A 27964-nucleotide genomic window follows, 5' to 3' on the forward strand; every position below is an offset into this window, starting at 1 on the left:
CACACACCAAATTTCCTCCTTTCTCTGACTCCACGGCAGTGACAGCCCCACTCTTCCATTCCCTGTGACACCAGGGCAGTGACGTGCCCAATTTCCTCCTCTCCGTGACTCCAGAATAAGGAGAGCTCCAGTGTTCCTCTCTCTCTGTGACAACACAGCAGTGACAGCTCCAATGTTCCCGTCTCTGGGACACCAGAGCAGTGTGAGCCCCAGCGTTCCACTCTCTGGGACAGCAATGCAGCCACAGCCCAAAATTGCTCCTGTCTGTGAAACGACAGCAATTTTAGGCCCAGGATTACCCTGTTGGAGACACCATAGAAGTTAGAGCCCAACTTTACCCCTCTCCGTGACACCACAGCTGGGACAGCCAAAAAGTTGCCCTCCCTGTGAAACCAGAGAGGTGACAGCCAAAATTGCCTCCTCTCTGTCAAACCACACCAATGTCAGGCCCAGTGTTCCACTCTGACACCACAGCAGCGACAACACCGCTGTTTCTCTCTCTGGGACACCACAGCAGTGAGATCCCCAAAGTTCCGCCCTCTGTGACACCAGTGCAATCAAAACAAAAAAATTCCTCCTCTCTGTGATACCACAGCAGTTAGACTCTCAGTGTTCTCCACTCTGTGACCCCATAGCTGTGACAGCCCCCTATTTCCTCCTCTCTTTGAAACCACAGAAATGTCAGGCCCTGTGTCCTTCCATCGGAGACACCATAGCAGTGTGAGCTCCAGTTTCCTCCTCTCTGTGTCACCACAGAAGTGACAACCACGAAGTTCCACTCTCTGTGACAGTAGTGCCACGATAGCCCAGTGTCCCCTGTCTGTAACATCACAGCTGTAACAGCCTGAATTTCACCCTCTCGGTGATATCACAGCAGTGATAGCCCCACTCTTTTCCTCTCTGTCAAACCAGAGTAGTGACATCCAAAATTGCCTCCTCTCTGTCACACCACAGCAATGTCAGGCCCAGTGTTCCACTGTCCTGGACACCATTCAAGTGTGAGCTCCAATTTAATCCTCTCTGGGACACCACAGAAGTGAGAGCCCAAATTTCCTACACTCTGTGACAACAATGACAGCCTCAGTGTTCCCCTATCCATGAAACCACAGCAATGACAGGCCCAGTGTTTCCCTCTCTGTGACACCTCAGCAGTCACAGCCCCTATTACCTTGTTGAAGAATGGCTTGCTTCTCCAGGGCACAGCTCCTTGCAAGGCCTGCACAACTCTGAGTGAGCTAGTCTAAGTCCTTGGCTGAATATTGTACCAAGGAAATGAAGAAGACTAATTTTTAATAAGACAATGAAGAGTTAGAATTTAGGATGAGAAATCTGCTAAATGTATCTTAATAAGTTTTACTAAAACTATCTTATAGAGCTCGGGTGTTATGAGCTGGACCAATAGAAGTGTAGAAATTAACACGTGAAAAATAGCAATTATCCAATCATAGTATAATACAGATCGCATGTTACCTTTTCAAAATACTATAAAAATATAGCTAAGATTGTAATAAATTGCGAAGAAGCAGCTAACTCACATTGGGTCGTCTCTTGATTCCCGAACCCGTCTCCTACAAGGCACCAAAGGCACCTTGGCAGCAGCAGCTGCTTCCAGGCCATGGCCAGAAGGCTCCCTTGGCACCCCGGCCTGGTGGCCAGCACTGCAGAGCTGCTGCTTCAGGGCTCATTTCTGGCTGGGCTCTGAAAAGCCACTTCTGCTCCAGGAGCCTGACTGGGAAGCAATTGGCCCCAGCACCCTGGGGACAAGATAATAATGAACAAACTGTTCATGCCAGCAGAGACAAGGCAGGGGCAGAGGAAAGGGGAGAGTCTGGCCCAGGGGACATAGCTGAAATGGTGATGGCTCTGAGGTCACTGCCACTGCAGCAGCCTGGCTGGCCCTCAGCAGACATTCTGGCCAGGAGGGTTGTGAGGGCACCCAGCACATCAGAGAACCCACACAACAGCAATTCCATCCTTGGGGACAGGTGGGCACTTTCACTATGTCAGGTGACACAGCTCCTGCTCTGGTAGCAATCCTGGGATGGGGCATCCACTTCTCTGGAAAAACTGTTGCAGTTTTGTGCCACACTCATTGTAAAATATTTCCTACTTGTAACAAATCTAAATCCATTCTTGTTCAGTTTAGTGATATTGATCCTTGTTCTGTCACTGCAAGATTTGGTAGAAAATAATTTTGACCAGTGTTCCCATTTCCACAGACCATGGAGAGGACCCAAAAATCTCCCAGGATGGGGTCTGGAGGCCTCGTCACATACGCAGGAGGCAGAGGCTGAGGGCTCTGGGCTGTGCAGCTGCAAGGCCCTGCCAGAGGCAACTTGTGCAGCCCTTTGGCCATGGCTGCTGGCCCTGGGCCTGAGGCCAGCAGGGGACAAGTGACCCTGGCAGCCCTGGGGCCTCATTGCCTCCTTGTCCCTGCTCAGCAGCCTGGCAGGGGCTGCCCCATGGTGCTGCCCTTGGCATTGCACATCCCCACATGGCAGTGGCCAGGGAAGAGCCCTGAGCAATGAGGGAGGGACAGCATCTGCCTTGCCAGGGGCTGGGGCTCAGCCCTTGGCCCTTGGCATTCCTGAAACACATCCAGCTTTGCTCAGCACCACAGACACCTTTCCCTTGCTTGTCCCCAGCTGCCATCAGGGCCTCCAGTCTTCTGCTCTGCCTGGAACCTGGGGACGCTTTCTCACTCGTGTCTCTCTTATTTCAACTACAAGAAACTTCAGTGTTTCCATCTGACTTGGAGTTCTTGAGAAGTTTTTTAGAGCACACTCTGAGGGACTGAGTGTGATGCAAAGAGCCCCAAAGGCCTGAGAGGGTTCTGAAAGTCCTGGTTCTGTGTCTGTGCTGCTGAGCTGGGCCGGGCTCCTGGCCCAGAGACAGCTCCTGGCAAGGGCAGCGCTGCAGAGAGACAGCTCTGGCCAGGAGCAGCTCCTGAGCACAGCCCAGCAGGGCTGGGGCCCTGCCAGGGCATCTCAGGGACACGAGCAGGCCCAGACAGAGCTCCCAGGGGCTCAGCACTGGCAGGGGCTGTGCGATGTCCCAGAGGGGGCTGTGTCACAGCAGCACCTCTGGGGCTGTGTCCTGGAGCCCCAGAGCAGCTGGGATGTCAGAAAGGGGCTGTGTGACAGCTCCGAGTGGGTTGTGTGAGGTCACAGATGGGGCTGTGACATGACAGAGTTTGTTGTGTGAGGTCACAGAGCAGCTATGGCATCATAGAGGGGATTCTGTGGCATCAGAAATCAGGGTGTGACATCAGAGTGTGGCTGTATGACATCCCAGTGTGGGCTGGGTGATACCACTTAGTAGGTTGTGACATCACAGACATTACTATGACATCAAAGGTTGAATGTATGTCATCATAGAGAGTGTTCTGACATCACAGATCAGGTTGTGACATCATAGAGTTGCTGGATGACATCACAAAGCCACTACAGGTTGGACTGTGAAATCACTGGTTGGTTGTGAGACATCACAGAACAGGCTGTGAGGCCACATGGCAGTGATGTGACATCATACAGCGGACTGTGACATCACAGAGTAGCAGTGTGACATCACAGTGTTCCCTGTGACATCACAGAGAAGAGTGTATGATGTCAGAGAGAAGGCTGTGACATCAGAGTGGGTTCTGCCACCTCAGAGGGGCTGGGGCATCACAGAATGGCTGTGGGACATTGCAAGGGCAGTGGGGTCTGGGACAGGGGGACAGGGACCTCCCCGGCAGCGTCCCCATGTCCCCCAGGGCCAGAACCTGAGCCAGGGCTCCTTCACCCTGTCACCAACAAGGGCTTGAGAGCACTTAAAAAATCCCCAGCAAGGGAGCAGCAAAAACCAGATTTAATATTAAGCACCAGCAGCACAAAGTTCCTTGGCAAGAGTCACTCTGCTCCTGACTGGACACTTCAGGCACAGCAAGGAAACAAAGCAACAACAAAACCAAACAAAATCCAGGCAACTAAACCAGAAATGAACCCAGAACTGTCCCTGTGTTTGTTTGTGTGTGTGTGTGTGTGTGTGTATGTGTGTGTGTGTGTGTGTGTGTGTGTGTGTGACAAGAGGACAGTGAGGGCAAGGATAAAAGGAATACAGCCTAAAAGCTCTACACAGCTCAAACTTAACAGGACTTCACTTAGACCTCAACCTTAACTGATAGCACAAATGTCACAATTTAGCAAAAGAGCTGTATTTACTATATTTAACCTAACTTATAACCTATGACTTTTTGATTTAACAGGGGGATAACCCTTAACAATATTCAACTTAGCTTATAACTTATATTCAACTTAACTCAGCAAAGAGCAACAGTAGGCAGCATTTAACTTAGTTTATACCTCGTGACTTACCCTCACTCACAGGCCTGACTGACTTAGATCTCCAAGGCACCCCAGCCCCTCCGAGAGCAACATTTCTGCCACATTTGCCAGGGTACAGCGCTGGTGTGTGAACACAGACACAAAGAGGCAGTGCAAGGCAGCTGTGAGAAATTCCCCTGCAGGGCAGGGAAATGCTCCCTGTGGATGCTTTGACATCTCCCCAGCGGGCCAAGGGCTGAGCCTGGAGGAGTGGGGGGATTGGCCCAGGCTCCGTCGTTGTTCGGGGGTGCCCCGAGTGCAGCAAACGGGAGAGTTCCCGGCTCGCAGAGGCCCCACTCTGAGGGAGGTGGCTGGCCCAGGAGAGCTGCAAGGGGCTCCTTTTGGAGCGCTGTTTGTAGGGCCCCAAGAGAGGGACTTCAGGCACAGCAATGTTTCATCCAGGCCGCACTTGGCATCAACAGCTTTCTTTGCAAGGCTGAGAACAGGGATGCTGTGCCACGGAGGGAACAGAAACAGTTCCCAGGGCTGCTCCTGAAGCAAGCAGGAGCTGGTTGGCAGCAGCAGTGCCTGGGAGCAGACAGTGTTTCTGATGAGCTGCACAGGAGCTGAGCCCAGGGGCTGTTGGCCAAGGCCCAGGCCCAAGGAGCATTTCTCAGCTGGCACGGCGGCCTGAGAAGGGCAGGGGGGAATGCACCAGCACAGGGCCCCATGGAACCAAGGGACATCTGTGACATTGTGGGGCACCATGGAATAAACAAAGCATTGTGACACTGTGGGGCCTCATGGAACAGTGAGACCATTGTGGTCCCCACAGAACCAAGAGGACCATTGGGATACTGTGGGGCCTTGTGAAACCAAGAGGCCTTTGTGACACTGCAGGGCTACACGGAACCAAAGGTCCATTTTGATATTGAGGGGCCTCCTGTAATCAGTGGTCCATGGTGACACTGTGGAGCCAAAGGAGACCTTTGTGACACTGCAGATCCCCAAGGTCCATTGTGACATTTCAGGCCTCATGGAACAGAGGAGTCACGTGACATTGAGGGGCCTGTGGGACCACAGAGACCATTGTGACACTGCAAGGCCACATGGAATCGCTGGGACCATTGTGACACTGCAGGGCCTGATGGATCCTGAGGCCATTGTGACAACTCCATGGAATCAAGAGTCCACTGTGACACTGCAGGTCTTCTTATAATCAGTGCTCCACTATGACACTGCTGGATCCCATGGAATCACAGCACCATTATGACACTGCAGGGCCCCATTGAAGTAAGGGTCCGTTGTGACTCTATGGGGCCCCATAAAATCAAGGGAACACAGAAGAGGTCTGGCTGCTTTGGCCTCCCAGGGGCCACCTGACTGGTCCAACTGACCTTGACATGTTGAGGGTCTCTTCTCATCTGCTACTGAAACACTGGGAAGGCACTGTGAGTTCCTTCCTGTGGGAAAGAACTGTCCTGCTTCTCAAGGCATCCATGGCCAAAATTTGGATTCCACCTCCAACATTCCCTTGATCCAAAGACTGCTCCCAGACATATTCTGCCATTACTGACAAGTTTGGCTGGCCTTGGCCTCCTGATGTCCAGCTCTCACCTGCTTTCCAAACCCTAGACCTCTGTGCTTTCCTTCCTATAGAAAAGAATTGTCCTTCTCAGCCAGGTGCCCATGACTAAAATTGGGATTCCACTTCCAACGTTGCCTGTTGTGAGAGACTGGAGGAGATTTTGGCTGGAAACATTTTGTGTGGGGGCAGGAAGGGGCAGGTCCAGCCTTGCCCAGCCCTGTAACCCCAGCACTGCACTGCCCTGGAACCCCAATCCCACTAGAGCCTCTATCCCAGCCCAGGACTGACTGCCAGTCCCTGGCACATCAAAGGCGATGCTCCACACTCACCTCTGGAGCCACCAGCCCAGCTCCTGAGTGACCAAATGATCGGAAATCCCACCTGGGGAAGGGCTCAGGAAGACCAAGGGGTATTTAAGGCTGACCACAAGGCAAGCACACATCTTGACCCTACCTCCTCTTGGGATTTCTCTCTGAACACTGCTGGAATCCAGGAGTTGGTAGATCTGTGTGTCTTTCTCTGTATCTTCTTTGTCTTTCTCTCTTTTTGTGTCTTTTTCGGTACTCTTGCAAATTTGGATTAACCTAAAATTGAATGGGTTTATAGTTTGTGAAGTTGAATGGGCCAAATTAATGCTTTGAGAAATGTTTATTGTTGATTGAATGCCATATTAAACCATTTGTCAAACTTTCTCTGATTTACCAATAAAGACTGTTTTCTGGTTTTGTCCTCTTATCAGAAGATCTCTTATCAGTATTTCTCCAGTGCATCCAACTCAGAGGACACAAAGAAATGTAATTCCTTTTAAAGGTCTCCTTGAGAGAGTTGTTTGGGGGATGGGGCTCAGGCCTTGGCTCTCCTGCTTGGCACAGCCCAGACAGGGCTTTCACAGCCCCATTCCACACTCCATTTCCCACCTGGAGCCGCTGGTGCCTCTGAGTTCTGCTTCCCCAGCCCCAGGGACGCTCTCCTTGTCTGCCCATTCCCCCACAGTCTCTGGGCAGGGACGGCCTCAGTGGGGGCTGCTGACATCCTCAGCAACTTGGAGGCTGCTGCTGCTGCTGCCTTTTCCTTCTCCAGAGGCTTGTTCAGCCTTCAGCTCTTCAGGTCAGGAATTCAGTGCCCCAGGGCTCACTCACATTCTGAACACCTTAACAAGCCAAACCTCTGGAAACCACTTGATTCATGTTTCCAGATTGGATGGGGATTGCCATGGCACCCAAACCCAGCAGTGGGGTCAGTGCAGTGTCCATGGCAACAGCCCCTTGCAATGGCCCAGGGCAGGTTGGGATGATAATCCACCCACACAGCTGGCCCAGGGCAGCTCTGCAGTGCCCTTCCCCACAGCCTGTCTGCACAGAAACACTCCCAGGGCTCTCGGCACTTCCCTTCCCTCACTCTTGGCTCACTCACACACCTCCCAACAACCCACTTGGTGCTTTCAGATGCCAGGAGTTCAAAGCTTGGCTGGCCTTCAGCAGCTGCTCTAATTCTGCCTTCAGCCAACTCTGGCTTTGTGTTCATTGTAGAACTTCCTGTGTGTCTGAAACATTCCTTGCATGGTTCTGCCTTGGGGAAGGGGAAGCTCCTTGGTGGCACCTTGGACTTGGCACACACTTGAGGAGGGTGTCTGTTTTCCATACGGAAACTCAGGAGTTTTAGAATGCTAAAATTAAAGAAGGAAAACCCCTCTTTGCCTGAGTGCAGCCAGTTGTGTGAGCAAAGCAGGTCCCAGGGGAGTGAGGAGAGACAGGATGGGGCTGGGGAATGTGGAGCAAGGTCGTCCACACTGGGTCAGACCTCAAGACACAGCTTCTCTGACCTGGCCAGACCTTCTTAGGAGAGACCCTGGACCAATATCCATTACTGAATGCTACAATCCCTCTGCTCCAAAGAGAACAGGAATAAAAGATGCCCCTTAAAATAGGAATACATATTTCTTAGAAGCTCATAGAACTATTTCTCCGTAACGATTGTAGAAAACTTTCCTAAAAACTACACCAGACCAGAGGGAAATCAAGGCAGAGCCATGGTTTATTAGGACTTGCTTGATCCTAATGAGTCCCATGGTGCATTTGGAGCTCAGCCCTTGAACCTCAGGGCCTGAGAGGAGATTGCATAAGCCTTTCCAGAAGTCCAAGTCAGAAAAAAACCCAAAGTGTCTCGTTTCATTAATGGGTGCCACTGAGGTCCATCCCCAACACAGGCTCCTCATGGACTCTTTGGAGGACAGAATTGGAGGCCAGGATTGCACAAAAACCTCTCAGAGAGACTCAGTGTGGAAAGGAAAATCCAAAGTCGCTGAAAAAACCCTGAGTATCTCAAAGTATTGATGAGCCCCACTCAGTGTCAATGCAAAGCTCCCAGGGGACTCATTAAAGCAGATAATTGGGGCCATGATTGCACAAACTTCTCAGAAGAAGTTTTCTCAGAAGTGGGAAGGAGAAAGGAAAGTGCCTTAAGAACCTGAAGTACCTTGAAGCATTAATGAGCCCCACTGAGTGTTGTTACTGACAAAGCTTCTCAAGGGACTAATTACAGCAGATAATTGGAGATCATGATTGCACAAACCTCTCAGAGACTCCAAGGCAAAAGTAAAAGCCAAAGTCCTTTGAAAAAGCTGCAGTTCCTGAGAGCATGAAGGAGCCCCCAGGGCCATTCCTGAGCAAGGCTCCTCAGGGACTCCTTCCAGCAGATCCCTGAGGCCACTGGCATGTGGCCTAGGGGGGATGCTGAGGGCAGGCCAAGGGGGTGACAGTGGCCAGCCTTGCTGGGGTTGTGCCAGGAGGCCCCAGGGCCCCAGGACAAGGTGTCTCCTCACAGCCCTTGCTGGCACAGAGGCTGCTGTGGCCCAGGGCACCAAGACTTGGCTTCTCTTTATCCCCACCTGTCATCAGTGCCTCCTGTTCTCTGCCCTGCCTGGGGCCTGGGGACACTTTCTCAGTCACATCCCTCAGTGGGACCCATTAAAAGGAAAAGAAACTTTGGAGTTGGATTCTGACTTGGACTTCTTGAGAAGTTTCTTCCCCTCCCTCTCAGGGACTGATGTTCAGGGCCTCAGCACAAAGGCCCAAGAGGGTCATTAAAGTCCTGCTGCTGTGTCTGTGCTGCTGAGCTGGGCCAGGCTCTTGGCACAGAGGCAGTTACTGGAAACCAAGAGGAGCTTCAAAAGCACATTTCTCTTGCTGAGCAGCTCTTCTCCCAGCCCAGCAGGGCTGGGGCACTGCCTGCAGCCACCCTGGGGCACAGCCCAGAGGCACAGAGAGCTTCAATCAGTCAGGGCTGGGAAGGTGCTGAGAAGTGCCTGGGGCACAATCCCTCCCAGCCCTTGACACAGGAAGCCTCTGGCTGCAGGACAATGCAGCTGCAGCTCCTGGAGCCATCTCCTAAAGCTGGAACATCCCAAGTGCCTAGGGACTCTGTGAGTACAGCTCTGAGTATTTCTGCTGGAGGGGAACTTGAATGCTCATGAAGCTCTGACATGCTGAGGCCTTCTGATCAGTCATAGAATATTTCCAAGACAAGGATTTTCATAAAAATGAGGACATTTCCTAAGACTTTGTATTCAAATTCCTAATATTGCAGAACGGCAGGGAGGAGGGGGGAGGATAAATATTAAAGATATTATGAATTTTGACAAGTTCTTGAGACATGCAGACTGTTACTTTTAGTGATCAGTAGCTTCACAGGAGATAGCTAATGTGCATTCAGCCACTCTGCCCATGGACAGCACCAGCATCACCTTTGCTGGACCCATCAGCCTTAATCTGAGCTGTCCTTTCTCCAAGCTGCAAACAGAACCTGTCCCCAGCCAGAGCCCTGCAAACAGGCAGCGTTCTGTCAGGCCAAGGAGAGTGCACAGAGATTTGGGATCTGTGGGTGCTGGCAGGGAGAGATCAGACACAGGGAAACACCTGCAGGAGGAAAATCTCCAGGAAGCAGAGAGAAGATCAGGGAATGAGAGTAAACAAAAGCCCAGAAATCCTGTGACAGAGAGTTTAGAGATGTCCATAGGAGCCCCTGCAGTGCAGCCCCTCCCTCTGAACAAGCCCCCTCCCTCCTGTCCCCCCAGCCCAGCCTCTGCCCTCAGGGCTGGGCTCCCAGGTGTGAAGCCCCTCCTGTGCAGGCAGAGCTGCAGCAGAGCCGTGGGGCAGCTCTGCAGCCCCGGGCCCAGGTTCCTCTGCAGAGCACAGGGCTGGGAGCAGCTGCCCAGCACTGGGGGCTCTGGCGGGGGGCACAGCTGGCTCAGGGGGACGCTGTCCCCAGTGCCCGGCTGTGGGCAATGCTGGCAGTGCAGCCAGGGAAGGAGCTGGATCTCCCTTCATCCAAAGCCATCATATGGACACTTGGAAGTCTCCCTGAGATTTCAGTCCCAGCTGGGAGCTTCAATGCAGAATGCAAACCTGTCCTAGAGCATGTTTGTGTTATCTGAAAGACCCACGGGGGAAGGTAGAGGTGTTCTGACAGTGACAATGCTGTTGGGTTGGTGAGATGAGCAATGTGAGTCCTTGGATACAAAGGTGGAGCTGGGCTGTGGTGGATCCATCTGCTCTCAGCAATACCTGATGATCTTTAAGGAAATATCAGATGATCTTTAAGGAAAACATGGGAGAGTAAACATCCTTCATGTGAGGAAAGTGAAAGCCCAGAGAAACTCCAAATGAATGAAGTGACAGATCATCTCCCCTCAGTCTCCAGTCATCAGCTTGCATCAGGGAACTCAGTCTGTTCTACCAGAGGGCAGCAGAAATGCTGAGAGTTTCTGATAGCCAAAAATACCAGGAGAGACATGGGGGGGGCTTAAAAAGAAAAACTCTGTGTTGCAGAGGAAGGTGCATGAGAAATGGTTTTGATTTCTCCTGTAACTCTTCACTGTCTTTTTCCTCATGAACAGGTCCCCATGCCCAGCCACAGCAAATGTCCAACAGCAGCTCCATCAGCCACTTCCTCCTGCTGGCATTGGCAGACACGTGGCAGCTGCAGCTCCTGCACTTCTGCCTCTTCCTGGGCATCTCCCTGGCTGCCCTCCTGGGCAACGGCCTCATCATCAGCGCCGTAGCCTGCAGCCACCACCTGCACAGCCCCATGATCTTCTTCCTGCTCAACCTGGCCCTGACTGACCTGGGCTCCATCTGCACCACTGTGCCCAAAGCCATGCACAATTCCCTCTGGGACACCAGGACCATCTCCTATGCAGGATGTGCTGCACAGTTATTTATTCTTGTCTTTTTCATCTCAGCAGAGTATTCCCTGCTGACCATCATGTGCTATGACCGCTACGTGTCCATCTGCAAACCCCTGCACTACGGGACCCTCCTGGGCAGCAGAGCTTGTGCCCACATGGCAGCAGCTGCCTGGGCCAGTGGCTTTCTCAGTGCTCTCATGCACACAGCCAATACATTTTCCCTGCCCCTGTGCCATGGCAATGTCCTGGGCCAGTTCTTCTGTGAGGTGCCCCAGATTCTCAAGTTCACCTGCTCCAAATCCTATCTCAGGGAAATTTGGCTTCTTCCTGTTGGTGTGTGTTTAACTTTTAGTTGTTTTGTGTTCATTGTTTTCTCCTATGTGCAGATCTTCAGGGCTGTGCTGAGGATCCCCTCTGAGCAGGGATGGCACAAAGCCTTTTCCACCTGCCTCCCTCACCTGGCTGTGGTCTCTCTGTTCCTCAGCACTGCAGCATTTGCCTACCTGAAGCCCCCCTCCATCACCTCCCCATCCCTGGATCTGGCCCTGTCAGTTCTGTACTCGGTGCTGCCTCCAGCCCTGAACCCCCTCATCTACAGCCTGAGGAACCAGGAGCTCAAGGCTGCAGTGTGGACACTGATGACTGGATGGTTTCAGAAACATTAAACTGCAGGCCAATTTCTGCAAATCACTTGTAATAAAAGTCATCTTTGATTCTTCTTGTTGGTTTCATTTTGGATGTTTTCTTTGTTTTCATTTTTAGATCTTGTCCACAATAAAATATCATTGTTTGTGCCATTTCTCATTTTGTTTCTCTCTTCATCTTCCCTTTGGCCACAGACTGTGCCAATGAGTGGCTGCGCTCTTGGTAGCTTTAAAGGAACTAAAGGATCTCCTAGAAAAGTTTTCTCCTGAGATCTCCTTTTTGTTCCCCTCTCTGGAGCTGCAGCAGCAGTGTCTGTGTGCAGAGCTGGGGCAGATCAGTGCTGGCACAGCAGCTGTGCCCAGGAGCAGCAGCACTTGGTGTTGCCAGTGCTGCTCCCGTGCCACTGCCCCGCTGCCCTCCTGCCCTGGTGTTGCTGCAGGGCCTGAGTGCTCTCGGGGCCGGGCACAGCCCTGGGGGTGGCAGTGCCAGGGCTGCAGCAGGGACAGGCCATGGGCACTGCTGGGGCAGCGCTGACGCCTCAGGGCAGGGCCTGGGGGCTCCAGGCTCATTGTCCAGGCTCTCTCAAGAACACACCCAGGCCAATGCTCAGCACAGAAAACCCCCGTGAGCAGCCCCAGGGTGGCCGTGGGCAGGCTGGGGGCAAACAGCATGGCTGGGGCTCTGCAAGGTCCCTGGGGGAGACAGGAAGGAGCAGCAGAGCAGGGGCTGATCCATCCCCATTGCTCTGGACACCCCAGCACAGCATCCCAGAGAATCCTCACGGAGCTGCCAACAACATCCCCCCTGTGCAGCCCTGGCCTCTCCCCCAGCTCAGAGAGGTGCCGCATCCTTGCAGGCACAGACACAGCAGCACTGGCTCAGGAGCCCCTGTTTGCACTGCCCAGAGCAGGTGTCAGCACCCCTATGGTGCTGCTGTGGGGAGATGAACCTGAGGGAGCACAAATGCCATCAGCCCCAGGGGCCAGGAAGGGCTGGGGGACGGGAGGGAAAACACTCAGGTTTGTCGTGGCCTCTGAAGTCACACAGAAAGTTTGTACTCATGAGCTGTGAGTTTCCTGTGCCACTGCAGATGTTGTTGCTCAGAGCCAGGGCTGCCTGGCAGTCACCCCCAGACTGCCTTGAGCATTTCCTTTACTTTACCTTTGCTTTCTTTACTCTTCCTGCTCCAGATTTCTTCCTATTTCCCACCCCTATTCCCTCCCCTGCAAACAGCCCATCCCTGTTTGCCCTTTCCTCTCTGCCCCCACTCCCCATTTCAGTTCCTGAGCTGGCACCATGAGAAGGTCCCTCGGGGAGCAGGATCATCCTACAGGTGCTTCAGGAATTGTCTGCAGGGTTCTGCAGTGCCTCATGCTGCTCCCTTGCCAGAGGCAGCACAGGCCAGGGGGGCACATCTGGGCTACTGTGTCTGGCTGTGGGGCTCCCTTTTCTGGGCAATGACGAGGAGCTGGAAAGGCTTTGCAGGACTGACAGGATGGGTTTTGGGGGCTGTGTGGAGAAGCTGAGAGACCTGGGCTGCTGGAAGTTGCGAAGAGAAGGCCCAGGGCTCATCCTGCACCTACTCCAAGGGTGGTTTCAGAGAATCACAGAGTTAGCAAAGTTGGAAAAGACCTTGGAGATCATCAAGTCCAACTTGTGCCATGACACCACCTTGTCTTCCCTGAACCTCCTCTTCTCCTGGATTAACAACCCCATCTCCCTCAGCTTCCCCTCACACAATGTGTGCTCCAGACCTGTCACCAGCCTTGTTGCCCTTCTCTGGACACTCTCCAACCCTTCCATGTCTTTCCAAAATTATGGGCCCAGAACTGGACACAGCATTCGAGGTGCAGCTCAACCAGTGCCAAGCATAGGGGAAGAATCCCTGGTCTGGTCCTGATGACCACACTGTTCCTGATCCAGGCCAGGTGCCATTGGCCTCCTTGGCCACCTGGGCACACTGATGGTTCATGCCCAGCCTGCTGTCCATCAGTGCCCCAGCTCCCTTTCTGCCTGCCTGCTGGCCAGCCTCTCTGTCCCCAGCCTGGAGAACTGCAGGGGTTGTTGCGGCCAAAGTGTAGGACCCAGCACTTGGACTTGTTAAACCTCACCTTGTTGGGTCTGGCCCCTGGATCCAGCCTGTCCAAGTCCCTGTGCAGAACCCTCCTATCCTGCAGCACATCAACACTCCCAGCCAACTTGGTGTCACCACGGTTCCATGAGGCCCTAGAGTGTCACAATGGTCTCCAGGATTCCATCAGGCCGCCCAGAGTCACAAAGTCCCTTTGGTTCCCTGGGGCCCTGCAGTATCCCAATGGCCCCATCATGACATGACGTCCTGCTCTGTCACAATGTTCTGCATGCTTCCACAAGGCCCTGCAGTGTCATAGGGGCCTCTTGGTTCCATGAGGCCTCCGAGTGCCACAATGAATCCCTTGGTGGTGCAGTGCCACAGTGGAGCCCAGGTTACACAAGATCCTGCAGTGTCACCCTTGGTTCCATGGGGCACTACAATGTCACAGGTGTTACCTTAGTTCCAGGAGTCCCTGCAATGGAACAATGGCCCCTTGATCCCACTGGGGCCCAGGGTCTCACCAGGGTCTCCTTGGTTCCACAGTGGCCCCTTGGTTCCACAAGGCCCAGCAGTGTCACAGTGGCCTCTGTGGTTCCACAAGGACCCCGACTGTCACCATGGACTCCTTGTTTCCATGTAGCCCCACGGTGTCCCAATGGCTCTTTGGCTCCTTGGTGCCATGTGGGACACAGTGTCACTGTGGTCCTCTGAGTTCCACCAGGCCCCGCAGTGTCACAGTGGCCCCTTGCTTCCCCAGGGCCCTGCAGGGTCACAATCATCAGAGAATCAACCAGGCTGGAAAAGGCCTTGGAGAGCATCAAGTCCAACCTGTGACCCAACACCACCTTGTCACCCAGACCATGGCACTCAGTGCCACATCCAGACTGTCCTTAAACACTTCCAGGGACGGTCACTCACCCAGCTCCCTGGACAGCTCATTCCAATGCCCAATCATCCTTCCTGTGGAGAATATTTCCTAATGTCCAGCCTAAACGTCCCCTGGTGCAGCTTCAGGCTGTGTCCACTTGTCCTGGGACTGTTCCCTGGGTAAAGAGCCTGACCTCCACCTGGCTGCACCCTCCTGTCAAGTTGTTGCAGAGAGTGATGAGATCTCCCCTGAGCCTCCTCTTCTCCAGGATAAACAACCCCAGCTCCCTCAGCCGCTCCTCACAAGATGTGTGCTCCAGCAGCCTTGTTGCCCTTCTCTGGACATGCTCCAGCCCTTCCATGTCTTTCCAAAATTGGGGACCCAGTACTGGACACAGTACTCGAGATGAAGCTCAACCAGTGCCAAGCATAGGGGAAGAATCCCTGGCCTGGTCCTGATGACCACACTGTTCCTGATCCAGGCCAGGTGCCATTGGCCTCCTTGGCCACCTGGGCTCACTGATGGCTCATGCTCAGCCTGCTGTCCATCAGTGCCCCAGGTCCCTTTCTGCCTGCCTGCTGGCCAGCCTCTCTGTCCCCAGCCTGGAGCACTGCAGGGCTTGTTGTGGCCAAAGTGCAGGACCCGGCACTTGAACTTGTTAATCCTCACCTTGTTGGGTTTGGCCCCTGGATCCAGCCTGTCCAGGTCCCTGTGCAGAACCCTCCGACCCTGCAGCACATCAACACTCCCAGACAACTCGGTGTCACCATGGTTCCATGGGGCCCTAGAGTGTCACAATGGTCTCCAGGATTCCATCAGGCCTCCCATCCATCCATCTTTGGATTATACTGGGAGTGACTGGACTCATATTGGGAGTATCTGAGAGTGACTGGCAACATACCTTGCACATCATCCCTCATACTGGGGGTGACTGGGAGCAACTAGGAGCACGCTGGGGGCAAATGGCATCATACTGGGACTGACTGGGTTGATCTAGCCAGAGGCAACTGGGACCATCCTGGGAGTGCTGGCATGTGACAAGGATCATCCTGGAACTTACAGGGCTCATATGGGTGTTGAAAGGGAGTAACTGGGATCTCTGAATACCACAGGTTCCTTTCCCACTCTCTGAAAAAGGAGCTTCACAGTATCCATGTGTGAGGTGACCTTCACCTGAACCCGACGCTGTTAGGAGAAAAAGCTGCCTGTGATGGGAACTCCCACACAACAAGTCAATGCCTATAGAGAGCATTTTCCTTTCACAACTTCCCTCCTGGAGCCACAGTCCTTTTGGATCACACAACAGGCAAGAGAACAACACAAAATACTTGGCTGTGTCCAGGTTTTGGCTGGACCAGCAAACGGAGGGAGTGCCAGGGTCCACTGCCACAGACTCTCCTCTTGGGGAACAGAACCCCCCCAGGCTCCATTCCAAATGCTGTGCACACCCTGCTGGCTTAGAAATAAACCCTTTTTTTAAGAAACTTTTGGCAGGAGCTCTCCCAAACATATGGCATTTAATGGCAATTTTCTTTCAAAATCACATCCATTCCAAAGGAAGAACAGAAAGCCCACAGCAATCCCAAAGGCACATATGGTACACCTGGGGAAATGCTCGACTTAGGGGCCAAGTGGGTTAAAAAATACCCATAAGAAGCCCCAGAGTCCAGAGTGCAAACTGCAGCAACCACTTACTGGATCATTTTGGCTGTGCTGCACACGTCTGCAGACTGTCTGTCCCCCTGCCAGGACAGAAGGACACCCATCAGGGGCTGGGCTGGCTGCTGAGAATGCCTCAGGCAGGAGGATCCTCAGGCAATGAGCAGGCACCCAGAGCCGCTCTGACACTGAGGCCTCTGTGCCCCACAGCAACGGGAACACCACAAGGACATGGAAACATTCCTGTGACATCACAGCAGCAGCTCACCCAAAAACCTCCTGGAAGGTTCTCCTGGGTCACCAAGGAGCACAAAGGATCCTCAGAGGGCACAACCTACTGCCCTCCAAAGGATCCAAGAGGAACTCAGAAAATGCAGCAAACGAGGACACCCCCCCAGCCCAGCCTGGACACTCAGAAGGAACAAAGATGTGACCAAAGAAAAGAAAACACAACTTCTGTTCACTGATGCTTCTGATTAAAACCAGCAAGGCTTGTTCCCTCTGGGATCTTTGTTCTAGTTCTAAAAACAAACAAGATTCTCTGCTGTAAATGTACAGAAAGCAGGAACTTGGGGGAAAAGAAGGATGAGAGTGCCAAAGCCTTGTGTGACTTCTTGGACATCCTGTGGCTGAGGGTGTCCAAGGCAATGGACTCACAAGCGGGGTCCCTGCCCTCTCGACTGACAGCTGCCATCTCTCCTTCAGCCCCACACTTATCTCAAACAACCTCCTGTCAAGGGCCTCCATCCACACATTCCATCACCAACCAGAGATGCTCATCAACCAGGTCACCCAGCATCCCTGAGGCCACAGCAGGGAGTGCTCCTGGCATCTGGTACAGCACTGTGGCTTTCCTGGGATCCTTCTGGTGTCTGTGGTTGAGAGGAGTGGGGTGGATGGAATCAGGATGGGTCACAGATCAGCAGCCCCACTGCAAGCAGTGCTTTCTCCTGCTGTGTGGGGACCATGTGGTGACTGATATTGGGACTCCTCTGGCTTTGGCTCCTGCAGAGCACACAGTGGGTCAGCCTCAGTGGGCTGAGGGAAGGGGTCCCATGGAAACCCAGCACAGGCATTTCTCTTTGGAGAGAATTTCTCTTTCTACAGTGAGAAAGGAGAAGAAGAGACTTTCCTGTCTGCTGAGATTCCCTCTCCTCCTTCAGCAGCCATACCACAATCCATCAGTACCAGAGTTGATAGGATCACTTCCCTACCAGGGAGCACAAGGCACTCAAAACTGAACCGTGCCAGAGCCCAGCCCTGCCTGCCCATTTGGAGGGTGTGGGGGAATGGAATTTCAGCTGGAGTTGACCCACAATGATACTTTGCCACTTGTGGGTTTCCCACAGCCTTAGAAGGAGTTTGAGATCTCTCCCAACACCTGCTCACCCTTCAAGTGCACACACGTGCCTGGGGACAATTCAGGTTCACTGGAGTGGTGGCTGCTTCCCTTTGAAACAGGAGCTGTTGCCTTTTCTGGTGTGCTTAACTCCTTTCTAACTATTAGAAAGTGGGAGAGTAAAGGAAATGACCCTGGTGGTAGGGGACCAGAACCTTGGAAAAAGATGAAACGTCTTTTGTCTGAATTACAAATTAAAACTCTTTCATTTATTCCTTTAGTACTAATCTTTTACTACAAACAAAATCATGTTTCTGAGCTGATTGTTGGGATTCAGGGCTTCATTTCTTGTTCTTGTTGTTATTATTATTTATTAGTATTACTTTTCATTGTTAAGACTTTTAAATCTTAGACACTAATAACAATGGCTGGATGTCACACTGAAATGTATGTGAAACACACATTGAAAAACAATGACTGAAAGTCTCTTGCTTTTCCCACTGGGATAAAACTGTACAGTCAAGTCCAAGTTGCAAGTGCATTCTCAAGATGGAAAATCCTGTTAATGGTGGGTCTGGTGTGGTTTGGAGCTGGGGAAGGGTCTCATCCCCTCCCAGAGCTGCCCCAAGCCCGCTCTGCTGCCACGTCTGCACTCACAGCCCCTCACGGCTGCCCTGCCCTGGGGACATGGTGGCACCCCCTCCTGCCAGGGCTGAGGCTCCTCATGGCCCCTCACAGCCCCTCACGGCTCCATGGAACTTCTCACGGCCCTGTAGAACCTCTCATAGCCCCTCACAGCCCTTCATTTCCCCTCACAGCCCCTCACGGCCCCTCACAGCCCCAGGCGCGGGGCTCCTCCCAAAGGAGAAGGGGTCGGGCCCTGCTTGTTCTCCTTTTATTTCGGTCCCTTCACAGCGCCGAGTAAAGAAAGGCTGAATGGAGCCTTTCGCCAGCGTTTCCCTCGGGCTTCATTGCGGGCTGAAGCTCTGTGCTGGCGCTGGCCCGAGCACCAACATCCCTGCAGCCCCCAAGGCCTTTGCTGTCCCCCCGTGTCCATTCCCTGTCCCCGAGTCCCGCCCGGCTCTGGCAGCAGCAGCAGCCGCAGCGCAGCGGGCGCAGGCCCGGCCCGGCCGGGGCTCCCGGCCACGAGCAGCAGCAGCAGCGCCGGCCCTTCCCACCTGCTCCTGCCTCGGCTCCCCAGGGCTTTTGCCAGGGCAATTCTGGACTACAGCAACAATCCCCCACAAACAGCCCTCAGGCTTCCTCAGGGCCCGCCTCTGCTGCCCTGAGCCAGCCCTCAGAGGAAGAAAGGATCGGGTTCCAGCGCTGTTTTCAGCTCTGTTTTACTCACCCTGAGGTGACAGCAGGAGGCTGTTGGTGCCTTTGCCTTGGCAATTGTAGATCTCGTCTGCTTTTGTCCCTCTTCTGCCTGCCACCTGAATTTTATCTGCAAAACTACAATTGCCTCTTTCAATCAGTGCTACCCACTGTGCTTTAGTGATCAGTAACTCAGGATTTTTTGTCTCAGACATCATGAGTAGCAGATTTTGAAATGCCCTCAAGTCCCTGAGCACTAAGTCGAGGGGAATGAAAGCCACACAGCTGGACATTTGCAGTGCTCAAACACAGCCCTGTTGCTGCTGCAGCTGAAATAGAATCAAGTGACAGAGGCCATCACAGAAATTGCTTCTGCAGTGGCAAATAAAATGAAAAAATCCACCAGGAGAAAGGAAAAACAGAACTTGTCACTTAATTATTTTTTCCAAGCAGCAGCAGAAAGTGGAGATGCCCAGAAGTATTTCCAGCTGCTGCTGATCCCAGCTGGAGCCCAGCCTGCTGCCCAGTCCCAGTGGGAACCTGAGCCCAGCCCAGGCAGCTCCCGCAGTGTCGGGAGCTCAGCGCACGCGGGGCAGGCCCAGAGCCCCGGGCACGGCCGCCCATTGCGGGGCAGCGGCACAGACGGAATGTCCTGCGGCCCAAACCTCCTGCTCCTCACACACAGCTCCCATCCTCCTCCCCCTCCTCCTCTCCTGGCATGGCACAAATTCCAGCTCCGAGGAGGCTTCCCAAGAGAGGCCTCAGGCTCCTGTTTCAGCCTGAGTGTCCCTGCAGAGGAACAGGGCATGTTTCAGGCACTTCCACAAGCTCCAGGTTCTCATTTCCTGGGCAATCTGCCATGCAAACAGCCTTGCCAGAAAGGACAAAAGCAAAGGGAATTAATTGGGAATTATTAGGAATTCTGAACTTCTTAACAGACAAAGTTCACCAAGTCATTCCCTCCATTTGTCGTTTTCACATTCTTTCTCTCATCTACTGAGAGGTCCAGCTTATCATGTTCTGCTGCTTGTCATCCACTGATTGTGCTCTTGATTTGTACCAGTGCAAGAGATGTAGAATCATCTAAACTGAACACACAAACTCCCTCTGTCAGCCCATTTTCATGTTCCAGATCACTTTCAAGGTGTCCATGGGGCTATTGGAATGATGAGCTCTCCACTGCTGGCTGCAGGCTCTGGAGATTCTTTCTCCACATTCAGCCAGGCTTGTATTCCCTAACAATTCCTGGCAGCTCATCATGATTTCTTCGGGTAGAAGAGTAACAATGAAAACCTTAGCAATGGCACAACTCCACTGTCCACAAGGAAAAGCAAGAACAAGTTGTCAAGTTCTTCAGATAATTTGTCCTGCTTTGCTGCAAGAGTTGTGCTGCACACACAGTGTGGGAAGCCAAGAGAAGCTGCAGCTGGGGGCACATCTTGAGACAGGAGCTGCACCTTGTTCTCCAGGACAGGTTTTTGGAAAGAACAGACAGGAATGTGGAGAAGATTCTGGGAAAACTGAAACAGCTTTTTTAAGAAATGAAAATAAAACCAAAAGAAACGACCAGTATGTTTTTCTCTATTTTTCTCTATTTATTTTTATGTTTCCCTTTTCCATCTTGCACTATTTCTCCATCCCATTCATTCTAAATGGATCTCACCTCTAAGATCTGAGATTTGGCAAGTTTTAGACATTGTAAAATACCATGAGCGATACCCAGTTTTCCTTCCCCCGTTTTTCTTGGAAAGCAATGCTGGAGACACAAGTGCAGTGCTTGGGTCAGGTACAAATTCTGCATTCAGGGAATGTGCTCAGACAGTGTCTGACGCTCAGCAGGGACAAGGCACAGCAGCAGCCAAGGGCATTGCTGTGCCCCTGTGCAGGAATCAAGACTCTGGCTCTTGGCTCAACACGGCAAAGTTCCCGTGTTTGGCCAGGCTCAGGGGCTGCCCGGGGAGCGCGGGGCTCGGCGCGGGGCCGAGCGGGCAACGGACAAACGGCCCCGGGGACAAACGGCCCCGGTGCTTCAGTTGCAGCGGCAGCAGCGGCAGCAGCAGCAGCAGCGGCGGCGGCAGCAGCGCAAAGAGAAAAAGCAGCGAAAGAAGCGACATTATCGCCCTTCTGTATCTTCTCCTCTCCCTCTCCCACTGTTCCACCCTCTCTCCCGCGGTCCCTCACCCATTCCCGATCTCCCTTTCTCTGTGTTCCCCTCCTCTCCCAGTTCCCCTCTCCCCTTGCCCGCCCGGGACATGCCCCCGGCCCGCCCCTGGCCCCGGCCCCGGCCCCGGCGCCGGCCCCGGGCGTCCCGCCTCGCTCTCGCCTCCGCCCGGCTCTGGCCGAGCTGGCGCTGGCGCTTCTGGGCGGGCCTCAGTGCCTGGGGCTGGGGCGGTATCGCCGCCCTTTGGCTCCGCCTGCTCCGAGCCCTGCCCCGGCCCTGGCCCTGGTCCCGGCCCTTGCCCCGGCTCCTCCCGGGGCCCGCGGAGGACACAGGCGGTGCAGCCGTTGCCGCCGCCTCCGCAGCGGCTTCCCCGGCCCGAGCTCCGCCGCTCGGCAGCGCGGCCGCTGGCCCCGAGCCGCCGCTGTCGCGTTCCAAGGAGCGGACGCCTGCGGATGCTCGGCCCGGGGAGGTCGGGGAGCGCTCGGGGGCCGTTCCTGGCCCCGGGCCGAGCGCTGACGGCCGCGTCTCTTCCCCAGGGAAGGCGCAGGAGGCCCTGCAGCAGCGCTACAGGATCGGCTCGCTGCTGGGGCGCGGCGGCTTCGGCAGGGTTTTCTCGGCCACTCGGCTCTCGGATGGCGCCCCGGTGAGCAGAGGGGCCAGCGGCGGGCGGAGGAGGAGGAGAGGGCGGAGGAGGAGGATGGGGCTGGACACTGGTAGGCGGCGAGCTGAATCCGCTGCTCCCTTTGGCTTGTAGGTGGCCATCAAAAAGGTGCCACGGAACCGCGTCCGGCACTGGGGCGAGCTGGTGAGTGAGCGGGGCCAGCGGCAGAAGCCGGGGCGTGCCGGGCGGGGATGAGCCGGGGCCCGGCAGGGTGGGAGCCACCAGGACACCTGGAGGGAGGGCGGGCGTGGGGCCAGCGGAGGGCACAGAGCATCCCGGGCTGGCTGAGGGCTCCCCGAGCCCTGGCACGGGCTCAGCCCCACTGACGGCACCGTGCTCCTCCCGCAGCCCGACGGCACCAGCGCACCACTGGAGATAGTGCTGCTGGACAAGGTGTCCACAGGCTTCCCCGGTGTGGTGCAGCTGCTGGATTGGTTTGAGCTCCCCAACACCATCGTGATGGTACTGGAGCGCCCAGAGCGGTGTCAGGACCTTCGGCATTTCATTCGAGCACGGAGGTTCCTGACCGAGGAAGAGGCGCGGGAGCTTTTCCGGCAGGTGCTGGAGGCCGTGCAGCACTGCACCAGCTGCGGGGTCCTGCACAGAGACATCAAACCAGAGAACATCCTGGTTGACCTGGACACCGGGCAGGCAAAATTGATTGACTTCGGCTGTGGCACCTACCTGCAGGACACAGCCTACACTCAATTTGCAGGTGAGCCCACCCAGGGGTAGGCTCCCGGTCCCGGCATCTCCTGGCCCAACATCTCCTGGCCCAACATCTCATGGCCCAACCAGGGTGTGGCAGCAGGGATTCTCCCAGGACTGGGGCTGGGGCTGGGGCAGCCAGCCTGACAAAATCCCCTGTGGGTGGGGGTAGCAGAGAGGGAGAGCCAGGACCTGTGCACCAGCTGGTTTGGTGTGCAGGTGAGAATGGGCTTGGACTGCTGTGCTTCCCTGCTTTGCCTTGGTTCATAATATTTTTTGGGCAATGCCAGCAGGGAGGATGTGGGTATGGTTTTTCCCCAGCACTGTGAGCGGGTTTTTCCTTTGTGTGTCATGGTCGGGCCTTGCCAGGGTTTCTGCTGCCATCTTCCAGCACCAGTGCCTTCTTTTCCAACCCTGGGTTTGTACACAAGTGCCAGGTGCTGGCAAGAGGGCAGCAGGTCACCCCGTGTGCCACTGGGGCAGCCCCACATGCCCAGGGATGCTGGGCTCAGGCTCTGGGAGCAGCAGCATCCCCCTGATGAGCTCCATCCGTATTCCATAGGAACACAATCATACAGACCCCCGGAATGGACCAACTTCAGATGGTATTATGGCGAGGCAGCAACTGTCTGGACCCTGGGCATCCTGCTGCATGAGATGGTCTGCGGGAAGCACCCTTTCAGGAGGGGCTGGAACATCAGCTGGGCCCAGCTCCCGCTGCCACAACGGCTCTCCCAAGGTGGATCCTCATCTCTGGGCACGGGGGGAACACCAGTGTTGGGAGACAGCAGCAGGCTCGTGAGCATCCCGCTCTGGCAGCTGCTGAGGAGGTGGCACATGTCCTGCTCTCCTCCAAAACAGAGAATTGATGGGAAAGTTTAGGCCCAGCTGTGAGCACATCCAGCGTGGCCTGGGCACGGGTATAGTGGGGCAAAGCAGACAGGAGCCTTCTCCAACTGACCACTGGTTTGTGGTTTCTCTCCCCAGATTGCCAAGTTCTGATCAGGCGGTGTTTATCCCTGCACTACTTGGACAGGCCCTCATTAGAAGACCTGTTCAGTGATCCCTGGATGCAGGATATTCATCAGCCATAGAAGAAGGGAGAGAGCCACAGGCACAGTGATGCAGGGACCTGGTAAGTTACAGCTCCACACATACCCTGGCAATCAGAAGCAAAGAAACCCAGACTTCTTTGTCCTGCCTGTGTCACTGCACAGGGCTCATCGAGTGAGAACACGCAGCCCTTGTGCTGGAGCTGAGCTGCACTGCCCAGCACTGGTGGCCGCCATCTGAGCTGGTTTTGCTTGTCCTGGTTCAGTGACAGCCGGGCCCTGGGCAGAACCCTGACAGCCTGGTGTCACCCCAGGGAAGAAGGAGCCCCTGGAGAAGCTGCACCAGGTGGGGCTGCTGCTGCTGCTGCTGCTGGGGACATGGAGGACAACAGCAAGGATGACAACCTCTTCCTCCACCTGGCCAGCGGCAGCTGGCGATGATGGACTTTGATTCTGGCACCTTCTTGAAAGCCAGGCTCCACAGAGAATTTTCAGGTAAGTCCAGACCCAGGGGGATGCTCCCAGATTTGTGCATTGGCTGGGAACCAAAGGTTTCCCCTTTGCTGGGGTGGATGCAACTGATTCTTCAGTGGCTGCCCAGCTGGTTTTTGGCAGGGCTGGGGGTGTGGGCTGGGGTGGTTACGAAATGGGAGTGGGCTCCTGGTCCTGCCAACAGCCCCCAGCACCCACCGTGCCCCAGGCTGGGGCTGGGGCAGCCAGCCCAACACAAACAAACCCCCATGGCAGGAGCACAGGTGGGACTCCAGAACCTGAGCACGGCTGCTTTGCTGTGCAGGCAAGGAAGGGCTTGGGCTGCTCCACTCCCCTGCTTTGCTTTGGGATCACCGTGATTTTGGGGGACAGTGCAGGGGGGAAGGGAGAAAGCATGGGCTTCCCTCACCCGTGGGTGGGTTTTTCCCTAGAATGTAGGGGTTGTGCCTTCCTCAAACTCCTGACAGACATAAGATTTTTTACCTTTTTTCTTCTTTCCCCTTTTTGTCTGTAACCTATTTTCATTAATTTGTTGTTTGTTTTTCTAAAGGAAGAATTCTGGGTGGGGTCCAGTCTGGATCAGGAAGTGCTTGGGACCAGCCGTGGTGTGGATGGGCCGTGCCCTTGGAGAAGGCTGAGGACATCGTTTGGGACCAGCTTTTCTTCTGGCAGCAGATGGTGTGAGGTGGGTCCTCATCTCCTTGGCATGGGTGGGACAAGAGCTTTTGGGAGATGGCAGCGGGCACAGGAGCATCCCGCTCTGGGCAGCTGCTGAGGGGCTGGATCTGCCGTGGCTGGCTGCAGGCTGGGCACATGTCCTGCCCTCCTGCTCTGCTCCCAAAGGCAGCAGTGATGGGCAGCTTTGGGCCCAGCTCTGAGCACGGCCAGCATGGCCTGGGCACCGTGGCTGGCTGGGACAAGGGGACAGGAGCCTTGAGCTGACGGGCGGTTTCTGGTTTCTCTCCTTGCAGCCGGGCTCTGCGGATGCTGAGGCTGCTCTGGGCTCTGCCAGGGCTCTGCTGGGCTCAGCACCGGGCCGGGATCAGCCAAAGAAGAAACGGTGTGACCTGCAGCAAAGACTTGAGCATTTTGGCAATGCAGCTCAAGTCTGCAGAGTGTCCACCTCCAAAGGAAAACATGACACTCCCCCCAAAATTAAACTTGTTCCATAACTTCTGAAATGAAATCAATCTGGGATGACCCCAAATGTCATTTTTCAGCTTTCTCAAGCTGTAGCTCAGCCCTTCTCTGAACAGTTCTCTCCCCCACCTGCCTTTTACTTCACAACTGCTCCCTCCTTTCCCCCAGTGATTTCCCAGCCCATCACAATCTCCATCACACTGCAGCCTTCCTTGATGCCCCTCACCACGAGGAAGGCCAAGCCCCAGGCTCAGGGACTCATCCTGTCACTGGCTGAAGAGCAGCAATGTCTGTCAGTGCCAGGGGCTCTTGGATGTCTCTGAATTCATGGACAGAAGGGTCTGTCTGTGCCAGGGGCTCTGGGATGTCTCTGAATCCATGGACAGAAGGGTCTGTCTGTGCCAGGGGCTCTTGGATGTCTTTCTATCCATGGACAGACGGTCTGTCCTTGCAAAGGTTTCCATAATATCTTTGTACCCATGAGTATGGAATGAACACAGAAAGTGAAAGTGTCAGTCACGTTGTTTGCACACTCCTTCCTTTCCATACAAGACATCCATGCACACCCCCATGTATAGATATATTAAAAGGATAGGGATGGATAGAGATTTCCCACAGAGCTCTAACTTTGGCATAACTCACCTTGTAAGCCATGGCCAGGGGATTTTTTTCCCCAGCTCTGTGTGGGTAGGTGTCCAGGAACTGAAGGGAACAGCATTTAGAAGCAGTTTCAGGATTTCTAGGCAGGAAAGGGAGCTGACTACCATCCACATAACTCACCATATTCGTCGGGATGGGCTGCTGGTTCTTTAGGAATATGGCACAATGGAGACACAAGACTTGGGATAATCCCAGCTCTCTGTGGATCTGTGCAAAGGGTGGAGCAGCAGAAACACCTTGTGTCTTCTTTGGGGACACAAGGTCCAAGGAGCTGGGCTGGTGGCAGAGCGTGACCTGGGCTGGTGGCAGGTGAAGTCCCATTTCATGACATACTGGAGTGGCACAGGACAAAGCTCCAAGCACCCACAGCCCCACTGAGGAAGTCCTTGGAGTGCTGCACATCCCATAGGAAAAGCTGCATTCACTCAGTCCATTGGGATTTATCATTTCCATTTGCAACGCTTTAGGTCCAAGTTTCAAACTGCAAAATTTTGACACTCAAGACACAGTCATGAAGAACATGTATTTCCTATTCCTTTAACTGCAGTGTAAAATATCTTAACATTGGAAAACATCCATCAAATCTGTAAAGGAAGGCAGCTAATGGATCCTTTCCACTAGCACGTGTACGAACTAAGGAACTAAAATCAAAGCTGAGTTCTCTTTTTCAAAGGATCAGTTACCTCTTTCTTACTCCAGAGTTATAGAAGATTTTTCACTACACGTTTGCGAGTAATTTTTATCTTTCATGTTTTTTTCGTGTTTGTTTGTTTGTTTGTTTTTCTACAGAAAACATGTCCTGGAAAAGGCATGCCCTTTGCTCTGGCTTCCCGTGTGGAGCAGCTCCCTTCGCGCTGGCTGAGCTGCTCAGGCAGAGCCCGTCAGCTCCCCGCCCTGCAGGGCTGAGGCTTTTCCCCGTTGCTGGGCACAGACTGATGGAGCAGCAGTGCTGAACACGGGCACACGCAGAGGGAGCAGAGCAGCTGCCTTTGTCCACCTGGAGCTCCAAGGCCAAACTCTGAGCAGGCACGGCTGGAAGAGACTCGCAGGCTCCCTGTTGGCTCTGCTGCCCCACTTGTGCCTGGCCCAGCTCTGTGTGAGGCAGAGGGAGAACAAGGGGCAGCTCCCTCCCAGCCCCAGCCCAGGGACCCCTCCAGCCCCAGGCCTTGGGGCACTGTCAGCACCTGCTGCTCCAGCCACAGCTTCTGCTGGCACTGCCAGCAACAACCAAACTGGGGCTGGTCCCGAGGGAGCAGCAGCAATGCCTGGATCTGATCCCTCAGTCTGGGGCAGGCCCCTGGGGGAACAGAGGGCGCAGCAAGAGGGACAAAACCAGGCAGGGTCAGAGACTGGGAAGAGCCAGAGCTGGGAGCAGGAGCAGCTGCTTCATTGCACTCTTGGAGAAAGCTCTTGGCTGGGTCAAAGCGCTGAAAGGTGTGAAAGGCAGAGAGGAGGCCACACCAAACAATGCTCCTGTTTTCACACCCTTCTGTAATAAATGGCAATGATTTGTGCTAACTAAATTGTAACTGTTTGGAAAGTTATTATTAGGAGCAATCAAGGGAATTAGTGTTACAAGGCAGATGTACCCCCCTACAGATGTTACATGTTAAAATTAAGGTAGATGATGTAATTTTGAGATAAGAAATGTCCTAAGACAAAATCGACCTTGAGATGGATAAAGTTGGAATGACTTTAGGCATAAGGCCTGAAAATTACAAAATATAAGACTAATTAGTGGAGCGCAATGCTCACTTACATAACACTAGGCTTAGTACGCACGTGCAACCTGTGAGGTTATCCAGAGGACAATGAGGATGTGTGTAAGCCTTCAAGCAAAAGACCACCAAAAGAAGACTGAAGACCCCCTAGCAACAAGTGAAGCATGGACCATAGAAGAATAGTAATTTAAAAATTGGAAGTAGGGGGAAACTTGCAGGAAACATGAATGAATATGTAGAAGCGTACAGTATATAAGTTTAGTTTTAATTGCTTTTTTTGTACATGAGGTAGGGTGAGAAGCCCTCCCCATACTCCGGTCAGTTTTACTTATGCTTTAATCATACTTAATTACTGACAAACTATATATATATATATATATATATATATAT

The 27964-nt window shown here is 53.9% G+C and overlaps 2 protein-coding genes across 4 annotated transcripts; both read left to right on the forward strand.

The window, feature by feature from the left end:
- Positions 1 to 3505: 3505 nt before the first annotated feature.
- On the forward strand, positions 3506 to 16820 carry LOC147647320 (olfactory receptor 14C36-like). Its single transcript, XM_086872340.1, has one exon. It carries the CDS (start codon positions 10810 to 10812, stop codon positions 11740 to 11742), a length of 933 nt encoding a protein of 310 aa, XP_086728466.1. The 5' UTR covers positions 3506 to 10809; the 3' UTR covers positions 11743 to 16820.
- A 4162-nt stretch (positions 16821 to 20982) lies between these two features.
- On the forward strand, positions 20983 to 25239 carry LOC147647321 (serine/threonine-protein kinase pim-1-like). 3 transcript variants are annotated; one of them, XM_086872352.1, is made up of 8 exons: positions 20983 to 21783; positions 21895 to 21945; positions 22150 to 22516; positions 23072 to 23248; positions 23497 to 23644; positions 23828 to 24056; positions 24604 to 24738; positions 25025 to 25239. In XM_086872352.1, exons 1-5 carry the CDS (start codon positions 21232 to 21234, stop codon positions 23601 to 23603), a joined length of 1254 nt encoding a protein of 417 aa, XP_086728478.1. In that variant the 5' UTR covers positions 20983 to 21231; the 3' UTR covers positions 23604 to 23644; positions 23828 to 24056; positions 24604 to 24738; positions 25025 to 25239. The 3 variants fall into 3 exon arrangements, with proteins under 3 accessions (XP_086728478.1, XP_086728479.1, XP_086728477.1); XM_086872353.1 differs by having other exon boundaries at positions 21001 to 21783; positions 23876 to 24056; XM_086872351.1 differs by lacking the exons at positions 23497 to 23644; positions 23828 to 24056; positions 24604 to 24738; positions 25025 to 25239 and having other exon boundaries at positions 21001 to 21783; positions 23072 to 23447.
- The last annotated feature ends 2725 nt before the right edge of the window (positions 25240 to 27964 follow it).

The sequence above is a fragment of the Cyanistes caeruleus genome, unplaced genomic scaffold, assembly GCF_971803275.1.
Source record: "Cyanistes caeruleus unplaced genomic scaffold, bCyaCae1.hap1.1 HAP1_SCAFFOLD_11, whole genome shotgun sequence".
NCBI lineage: Eukaryota > Metazoa > Chordata > Aves > Passeriformes > Paridae > Cyanistes > Cyanistes caeruleus.